The 9,975-nt window shown below is 41.0% G+C and overlaps 1 protein-coding gene across 1 annotated transcript in view; it reads left to right on the top strand.

Moving 5' to 3' along the window:
- tgfb1a (transforming growth factor, beta 1a) overlaps window positions 1-8,726 on the top strand; it is an 11,970-nt gene extending 3,244 nt beyond the window's left edge. Inside the window, exons 3-7 of the mRNA XM_032509803.1 lie at window positions 5,183-5,467; window positions 6,429-6,663; window positions 6,943-7,093; window positions 8,370-8,480; window positions 8,600-8,726. Of these exons, the coding sequence (XP_032365694.1) occupies window positions 5,183-5,467; window positions 6,429-6,663; window positions 6,943-7,093; window positions 8,370-8,480; window positions 8,600-8,647 (830 nt within the window). The 3' untranslated portion in view covers window positions 8,648-8,726. The remainder of the gene's footprint in view (window positions 1-5,182; window positions 5,468-6,428; window positions 6,664-6,942; window positions 7,094-8,369; window positions 8,481-8,599) is intronic.
- The last annotated feature ends 1,249 nt before the right edge of the window (window positions 8,727-9,975 follow it).

Below are 9,975 nucleotides of genomic sequence, written 5' to 3'. Positions count from 1 at the left end.
CCTCCGGCACCGCTGCGAGACAACTCTTTTTTGAAAACTGTCTCTCTGTTTGAGTGCCTTCCATTTACTCCGGAGGACCCAGAACCTTTGCTGGCCCTTTCCTTTGCGAGTTCTTGAAAAATTTAATTCAAAAAGTCTCTCGTCTCCTTGTTTGTCCACTTACATCTGTCTTTGTTGATATCCATCATGTGTGCAACCAGAGCTGGGCAAAAATTAACTTCTTCATCGTTTTGGGGCGGGTTGCAACCATAAAATGACCTAAAACTTAATCATTTCCGTCAGCGTTTATCGCATAAGCCTTATATCGATCAAAATAAAATCCGATGAGACCAAACATTTTTCATTTTAGTCAATATTCATGAAATTCCATCAAATTTTACTGTTTTTATAAGGCATTTTTCCTTAATTCGGATAAAAGCGTGTGGATGGAGACATAGCTACTGGCTGTAGTATTCTTAGGGAGCCAAAACGGAGATTGTTGCTGTATTGACCAGCCAATATGGTATAATAATGACCATGACAATTATAAACCACCCCACAAGAGAGATGCTTATGTAAGAAAAAACGGAAAATGCACCAATAACATGTTTCACAAAAAAAAAAAACTCAAACAGACTACAAACCAGCAAACTGATTTATGTGTGTATCACATAACTGCACTGCGCACATTTAACACCAATATCGCCTCAATGGTCCCTCGCCTGCATTGGTGCCCTGAATTTGGGATTGGCTTTTACCCGCTTGCGAGCACCGTAACCCTTGTTGAGCAAGGGAAGGAGGGGCCAACTGCCCTATCCCCAGGATAGACATACTTACTGGCTGTAGCCCAAATTAATCTTGTCCATAAATTCCCTCAACATGTGTACCTCTTCTGATCTCCACGCAACATCTTCAGGCAGCCTGAAGAGTTCAGAGATCACAGGCGTTACAAGTTAGCAGGACTGTGTGTTGCATCTGGTCTGATGTTGTGTGTTGCTGTTGTAGTGTCTATGGCATTTTTACTGCTTTATTAACGCTGTTTGTTTGGCTAGCCTATATACACTTTTTGTTCAGCCAAATGGTTTTTGGCTGTAATTGTGCAGTGACTCCCAAACTATTATGATAAACAGATCTTTTTTTTAGTTTGGCTCCATTGTTCTCTACATGCCTATACTCCTCACCCTATCAGGCAGGCATCCACACTATCCCTCTTTTATCCACCACTTCAAAAGAAAGACTTGAGTGGATGGACCGTGCTCAGGAGTGTGCAGAACAAAGGGACTTTCAAAATAAAGGGGCATGATTTTGTTCTGCTAAGTGCAAAACCAAAGAAAAGGAGAGAATTATGGAAAACAGTGAGAAAACATGAAATGTACAGCTTCACCCTCACCCTGTCTCATTCTCTCTCTTTCAATTTCTCTTTTTTTCTGCCTCTGTCCCTCAGGGATTGGGGGTTTCCTGTAACTTGAGTATTTGGTTCTCCCTTGCTTATCCTGTCACTTGTTCTCCATCATATCTCCTTCTCCCTGACCATTTTCCATTTAATTCCCATATCTCTCTGCCCATGATTACCCGCCTCTCTCTCTCTCTGTGTTTCCGTCTCTCCCTCTGCTGAGTTTCCTAAGCTTATTATTAGTGTGTTTGCAGCGTGTTTGTGACGGGGCAGCTTGGCAGGAAGGAAGGCAGGCTGATGGCCACTGAGATCTTGAGTGACTCAGGTCCGGTGCAAGCGGTGCCCATGGGGAGCATGTGTTTCCTACCACTATGGAATGCCAAAGAACACCCATCTACTTTCTTAACCCTCAACACATCTCCTTAAAACAGACTCAACCTCTACGCACTGGGAAAACCAAGTGTGCAGTACGAGTGTACGTGTGTAGGCCTAGCAAGAAGTGTTTTGCAATTATTTAAAAAAAAAAAAACACATACACAATAGGGTGTGTGAGACAATCCCGCTTCTGCTCTTCTGTGAGAAGTAAAAGACAGGGGACTGTTTATTAACAAATACTTTTCGTCACTTCAATTTGTGGTTTCTTTTCATTGGGCAAGTCACACTTTCCTGATACCCCAAATGAGCCTACAGGGATGCATATTTGTGTGCAGAGCATTTTAGAACATAATAGTTTTAGTCTCCATCATGGTAATTGTGTGGCGGATAAGGCTAGATTTATTCAGTGAATTAGCAGTCACATCCCCCCCTTGAAGCCCACATAAATTCACCTCTCCCATTTGACGGGGTATTGGTCCAAATGTAATTCCGCTTGTTTACAGAAAGAACTCTTTTCCCCTTTTGGAAACCAGCCACTTTTGGCCGTTCGGGAGTGAAATGAGTTCACTGCCCACTGAGTAATTATTATATTCAAGAGAAAATTAAGCTGCTTCCGCCCTGTGATGAAGAGTAGCAACAGAGGTTGGACAGTATGTGTAAAGTGAGGGTGAGGAAACTAGACATTGATGAATGTGCTGTGGGAGGGTGGAGCTGAGCGCATGAAGGAGGCAGGTATTTAGCCTGTTGCTGGAATCTGGTTCCTCCCACTGGTAATTACAGAGCTGTCTCCCTACCTGTCACAACAGCTGTCCCCGGCTTACCTGCAGATAGGCCCTGATTCAACACACAATTCCCCCCCCCCTGCCCCACACACACACCCATGTTAGTACGCTGGACAGGGTGCTATCTATCTTTACCCTAAGCAGTAAGAGCAAGGCCTTTTCTCAGCCGGGCACGGAGAAGTCATTTTACACTTTGTCATTTAAAAATGCTGTATTTTGATTGGTTGAGCTGTTCAGTGATAGGGAGAAGATGCACGCAGAGTTAAATGGAAAGTAGAAGTGAGGATAAAGCTTTACCGTAATAATGGTACTGTAGCCAATATGCTCTTTAGGGGAAGTGACTTAATTTCCTGTTTCGTAAACACTTCTAACCTTTAACACATTTATCTTAGTTTACTCCAACCGGCCGGAGACGAGGACTTTCCGTGCTTGGTGTTGCTTGGAACATCATTGCCAGTTCACAGCTCTTTGCATACTGTACACTGCGCTTACAACTAAATATTTGACTCTGTTCCGGGTGGGGCCAGAAAAATGTCATCTCATTTCCTTTTACACTGCACGCCAGCTCTTTTTCAGTTTCAGTTTGGCTTCACTGGAAGGGGTGAAACACTACCCGAGCAGCAACACAGATGGTGATACTGGTAAATGATACACAAGCAGCCGTGGCATGGAGGATCCTGGTACAGCCTGGAGTGCAAGTATGCAAGGCTCGGCCGTAGCTCCTGTCAGAGAGTAATTCCCGGATTTAAGAGCAGAGAATCCCAACTTTGGCAGGCTGAGGCAGAGTAGAAGGTTTGGGCCTGCGCCAGACCCGGCTCCATTGATACACATCTCCAATTTCTCTGCACCCCCACTCACAGCCTTTCACCGCTCACAACTGTGACTTATATTCATACAAGTGCATTCTTCACTTTGCTGTTTTCTTTGCCTGTTACAACCCCCTTCCTTCTACACCTCCTCTCACTCTCTCTTTCCACACAGTGATTCACTCTATCATCTTCCTTCCATCTTCCACTTATCTTTGCGCGTTTCTGTCCGACTTAATCCTTCGTAATGTAACGCTGGTAGATTTATGGTGTGAAAGGCTTCAGTAGCTTGGCTCTGTTTTCTATCAGCCTCTGCAAGGGGAATGTCCCTGCTGTCGTGAAATGGGAAAACTGTAAGAAAACAAAACACTCTCTATGGTCCACTTTACAGCAGCTGGAATAGATGAATGTTTGGCTGCAGATAAGGTCATTGAGAAACACTGTGAATTTGGTTATTCCATTGTATTAGTGTGTGCACAGAATTCTAAAATATGGTTATGAAAAACAGCAACAAACATCCCAGGGTTAAATTATGTAGTACATTGCAGAATGTTATGCATCAAATGTGCAAATATAGTAAAGTAAATATGGTAACACTTTACTTGAAGGTATCTACTTAAGAGTGACGTAACACTGTCATGAACACAGTCATGGCACATGAACCCTAACCGTAACTTGTCATGACAAAACCAAATGAAACTTACTTAAAAGTCATAAACGTTTATGACTTTCATCATTTAACATGTTCATGACCAGTATCACGTGACTCTTATGCAGATTCCTTCAAGTAAAGTGTAACTGTAAATACTTATAGAAACTTTTTAATACAGTGCAAATGCAGAAAAGCATTCATATCTAAAAGAATAGGGAATGACATGCCGCAAAGGGCCACAGGTCAAAGTCGAACCCGGGCCCGCTGCGTCGAGGAGTGAAACCTCTATATATACGCGCCCATTCTACCAACTAAACTATCTGGGCTCCTTTGCTTTTATAGTTTTGATAAAATACAAAAAAATATAAAAGACTACTTGTTGGTGAGCTGTGAGATCCATTCCTGCTCTTATGTTATTGTTGGGTCTCCCCCCTCCCCTTCTTTCCTCTCTGTGTTTTCTTTTTTTTGGTCCTGGGACGTGTTCCTATGTCCCAGTGAATTGTTTGTTAATTGTATAATAAAAATGTGATCACAAAAAAAAAATTTTTTAAAGACTAGAAAATATCACAAATAGCTCTTTAACCCTCCTGAGGATAAAAGACGCACCGGCTCAAAAAGCAGTATTTCCAAATTTAATTTTAGACATTTATTTTACTATTTTATTCAAATATTACGCTACTTGTGTAGCGAGATTTGAGAAATATCAAAAAGCAAACATCGCCTTGTTCAGCTTTAGGGCCAAATTATCTCTTTAAATATTACTCTGGAACACATTTGGACCTCACTATACAAAAAGCTGGGTTTGTTCTGAACATTTGGATATGTAACACATGGGTATCCGGATATATGTAAATATCCTTAAAATATGAATTCAAAAAGAAACGTTTAAATAGCCTTAGACCTCCGAGGGTCTAAAAACACACACCAAACAGTTACAACGCTTAAAAGAAGAAAATTTAAATCTCATTTCCCATTTACAGTAGTTCCCCTTCTGTATGAATAAAGTTGGTTAGGACACTAGATTATATGAGATTATATTATTTGAAATCCCAATAACATCCATTGTCCATTTGTTTTTTTAATGTGCCTTTATACAGTACATCCAAAGACTCAGTCTCCATCTGGGTTAGGATGAATTAGTCCCCGACATGGTTTTGTAAAATCTCCTAATAAGTAATTGTTTTAAATCCCACAGCCAAAAATGACACAGGGACCACCAGGTCCTCCAAAAGCATCCCGATGTTCTTCAACATCTTTGAGATTCGGCAAAGTGTGGGGGATCACCACCTGCTGACCAGCGCGGAGCTACGGATGCTCATCAAGCAACCCAGCATACCTACTGAGCAGCGGGTGGAGCTGTACCAGGGTCTGGGATCATCGGCCCGCTACCTCACTTCCCGCTTCATCACCAACAAGTTGAAAGACAAGTGGCTGTCCTTCGATGTCACTGAGACGCTGCGGAACTGGCTCCAAGGGACCGGTGAGATAAACAAGCTTTGTTTAAGCTCTGGTACCACTATTCCCAGTGTCCAGGGGTGGAAGAGGTATTCAGGTCCTTTACTTAGAAAAAAGTACTAATACCACACTGGTAAAATACTATGTTACAAGTAAAAGTCCTGCATTGAAAATGTTAGTAAAGTAAAAGTATGTTAGTGTCACCAGGAAAATGTACTCACGTTTTAGAAACTGGAAACGATCAAAACTGTTCTGTCAGCCAAACACGTGCTAATCTGCTAATCATTTTAGCTGTACTTGTAGACCTATATATCATTGGGTAGTTTCATTTATAATAAAACATTGTATTTTAGAAACTACATGTGTTTTGTGTGCAAAAATCTTAACTTGTAAAGTAACTAGTCACCTAAACTGTCAGATTAATGTAGTGGAGTAAAAAGTACATTCTTTGTTGTTTGTTGTACATTGTCAATTGTTTTATTTATTTATGTCGAACAATCAACAATGTTGCAAAAGAAAACAAAACAACATTTTTTTTTTAAACCACCAAATTAAAACCATAAAAATTAACAAAAAGGATAGGTTCAAGAAGGAGCAGGCGGAAGCACACAGCTTATTAGGTCCCGCCCATACTTCACAATATCATATTATTACAAAACAAATAGCTATGAAAATACAGCATACAACCTTTCAGATCTTATAATAACTTATAACAATACAACAATATACAAGAATTATTTACATTACAATTCCATTGAAATGTAGTGGAGTAGAAAATGGCATGAAAAAAAGATTCAAGGAAAGTACAAGTACTTAAAAGTTGTACTTAGGACAGTACTTGAGTAAATGCACTTAGTTATATTCCACCACTAGCTAGTCCAGTTGTTTAGTGCAACCTCATGTAATATCCAGATGACATTTACTTTCCCAGATAGAGTAACCAACCAGTTTTTAAATTCCTCCGTGTTAAATTTCTGTCTCGCCAGAGGACGAGCAGGGTTTCCAACTTCGGCTGTTCTGTGAATGCGGCCAGACAGGCGGTGACAACGGCTTCGATTTTAGCATCTCTGGGATCAAGACTGGTAGGGGAGACACAGCGGCCTTACAAGCGATGACGCAGCAACCACCCTACATCCTGACCATGTCCATCCCTCAGAACAGCAGCAGCCACCTCACATCACGCAAGAAACGCTCCACCGAGACTAAGGACACCTGTACAGCGTAAGCAAGCCTGCACAAATCACAGCTGTTGTGTTGTATTTTATTTCATTGGCAATAATCAATGATATAAATCTTAGGAATTTTTTAGGATGCGAAAGACTTCCCAAATGCAGCTAAAATGTGTACACTGACGAGATGTGTGTAATCTTACATTGAAACCCATTTGAAACTGTTAATGCAGCATTAAAACTGACTGATTTTGAAAATGAACCTTCCACCGCAACTATGTTTAAAGAATCTTAATGCCGTCTCATCACACACTTGTTTTCTCTCATGCAGCCAGACAGAAACCTGCTGCGTGAGGAGCTTGTACATTGACTTCAGGAAAGATCTGGGCTGGAAGTGGATACATAAGCCAACAGGCTACAATGCTAACTACTGCATGGGGTCCTGCACCTACATCTGGAATGCTGAAAACAAATATTCTCAGGTATAGTCCAACACCTCACTGGAGTATGCAATCCCCATGCCGTGTGAGGTTTGACAGCTCAGACTGAACAACAACAATCTTACAACTTCATGTTCTCCCCCTCTGGTTATCATAAGGAATGTGGAGCACATGAAGTGGTTAAGTCTGTGTTGTATGAGAGTCGCGGCTTGTGAAGAGGGTTTAAATTAATGCGGAAATGATCGTTGATTAGTTGGTTGACAGAAAATGAACAATTCTGATAACTGAATAATCATTTTATGGCGTGTTTCCACTGCATGGTACGGCTCCCCTCTGCTCAACTCGACTCACTTTTTGGTTACCAGTACTTTTTCTATTTGGTTTTCCAGTGCAGATCGTACGGGTAGGCAGGATTCTCTGCTGGTCACCATAGCGCCGTCGCTGGAAACTGCTCTGTTATCATTTTCAGTCATTTCATTGGCTACCAAACAAAGAAGCATCTGCACCCCGTCAATTGTACGACATAGTGCATGGCATAGTTTTGCAGGCTGTGATTTTTTTTTTTAGAATGTGGGTGGAGTGAACCAAAAAAAAAAAGTACAACCGCTATTGACGGTAGCTTTGCAATTCAAAAATGGTGTCTTAGTGCAGGATTGTCCTGAGTCACGCTAGTGTCGGTTCTCTCTGGCCAGTCAGCGGCCTGCAGGGTTTTAACTCTATCTTGTAGTATCGGCTCAGCTTGCTTGGAACCTAGAACAAGGTGGTAACAAAGACATATCAGGTACTATCCACAACCTTGCCAATGGAAAACCAAGAAAAGAGCGAGTCTAGTCATACAATGCCATGGAGAAACGCCATGGGTCAAACATCAGTGCTTCCAGCTTCTCAAATGTGAGATTTTGCCGCTGTTGGTTGGACAGAAAACACATTTGGAAGACATGTTCCCCCAATTTTCTGACATTTTATAGACTAAACAACAAATTGATTAATTTGTTGAAAATAACCTACTGATAACATTCTAATTGTTACAGACACTAATCCTTAGTTGCAGGCCTAATTTAAATAATATAGCACTTGACTGATACCAAAACCACCTTTTTTCCAGACTATCTCGACAACTACTGAATGAAATGAAATGTACAAAAACTAATCAAAAGCAACACTTTGTGGCTTATACATGGATTTGCACAAAAGCACTCTCCTAACTCAAACTGTATTATTATTGCCAATTATCATTGCTTTGCACGACATGTCTGTGATGAAATTCTGAGCTGAGTTTCTCCGTTTTCATGTCTTTCTTTCATATAATTGTTAACAGATTTTGGCCCTGTACAAGCATCATAACCCAGGAGCCTCTGCCCAGCCCTGCTGTGTTCCCCAGACACTGGAGCCCCTGCCAATCCTCTACTACGTGGGCAGGCAACACAAGGTATGTATGCCGCAGCCAAGTAACCTTCATTCAGAGGTGAAATGTTTACAGAACATTTTAGGTGAAAGCAACACTTGATTGACATGATTTATCACATTACTGTGGATTTTCACTTTCAGGTGGAGCAGCTGTCCAATATGATAGTGAAGTCCTGCAAGTGTAGCTAAAAATGGATCACAATGCTCTGCCTCCCCTCAAACATATACAGAGATGTGTTTGAGACCACAGAGAGGAGCCTGACGGAGAGAAAAGTGGGACGAGAAGGATGTGGAAAATAGGAACAAAATATTTAAAGTCATTTTACCGGACCTTTGTGGTCCACTTTTCCTCCTGCGAGCTCTACCATCATCATGTTGAACGCACCATGGACTTCTTTATATAGATAAAGATATCCTTTTCTATATGTGTATATACTTTTTCCTTGCAGTAGTAAAAGCATCTGTCTTGAAATGAATTAATTTATTTGTTGGAGGGACAGATCGGTAAAGAAGTGATACATGTATAAAAGTCAGTTTGATGTAAAACCCCAAAACAGGTGGATAAAGGATGCCAAAGGACATGAGGACCAAAAAAAGACCTCGATGGAAGAACGTTTATACAGACGATTGTCTGGGATATTTCTGTTATTTCCAAATCACCTTCCTTATGAGGTCACAGTAAAAGGTGCTAAATTACAGGTATGGAAAACAGTGGCGGATGGGGTTTTCCTGGATGATAATTCTACAGGTGTTTTTTTGGAGACAGTGGTACTGTAAAAGGACAGCAGATAACCACAGGGACAGTCCGACCAGGGGAAACTTCCTCCGACTGAGAGGCTGGACTCGTCAGCCAACTGAGCAACGTTTCACACGAACCGTCCATCAGTTTTGCTTTTTTTGTTTTTTCAACCCACGTGATTTATACGATTCTTGTTTTGTGTTCATAGTTGAATGTTTGCCCTTTATGAAGCCTACCAAGCTGTCAAAGCCATGAGTAATATCAGTAAGTGTGATTACACCATGTTTTTCCTCCCTCTCAGGATTTACAGCCAGGGTGTTGTTGTTAGAGGGTGAGGGTCAGGGGATGTGGTTATGGTGTTGGTTTTAGGGAAGCCATTTAGACCCAATACATACTATCTGTTTTTTATTGCCATAGTAAATTAGGGGCAATTTATTGCCTTGTATTTAAGGACAAGTTTTTATCTTTCATCTGAAGTGTAATGCTTTTTGCACAACTCAAGAATTAATTCAGCTTCTACGATTTGTTTTAGGAATAGAACCAACACATTTTGTTCTTGTGTTCTGTATTTTTTTATAATGCACTTACCGTGTGAAATTTGTACTTGTAAATACTATTTTAACAATTTTAAATAAACATTGATGTTAAATTATCACGTCGGAGTGGAAGGTTTTTGTGAGCAAAAATGAGACCACACGTGATGTTTCCACTTGTCAGAGAGCTGCGTTGTGAAGGTGTATGTCTATTGCACTTGTCAGTGCATGTGTGTGTGTGTGTG

The sequence above is a fragment of the Etheostoma spectabile genome, chromosome 3, assembly GCF_008692095.1.
Source record: "Etheostoma spectabile isolate EspeVRDwgs_2016 chromosome 3, UIUC_Espe_1.0, whole genome shotgun sequence".
Classification (NCBI taxonomy): Eukaryota; Metazoa; Chordata; class Actinopteri; order Perciformes; family Percidae; genus Etheostoma; species Etheostoma spectabile.
Note: the sequence above shows the minus strand (reverse complement) of the source record. Positions and strands in the feature narration are given on the sequence as shown.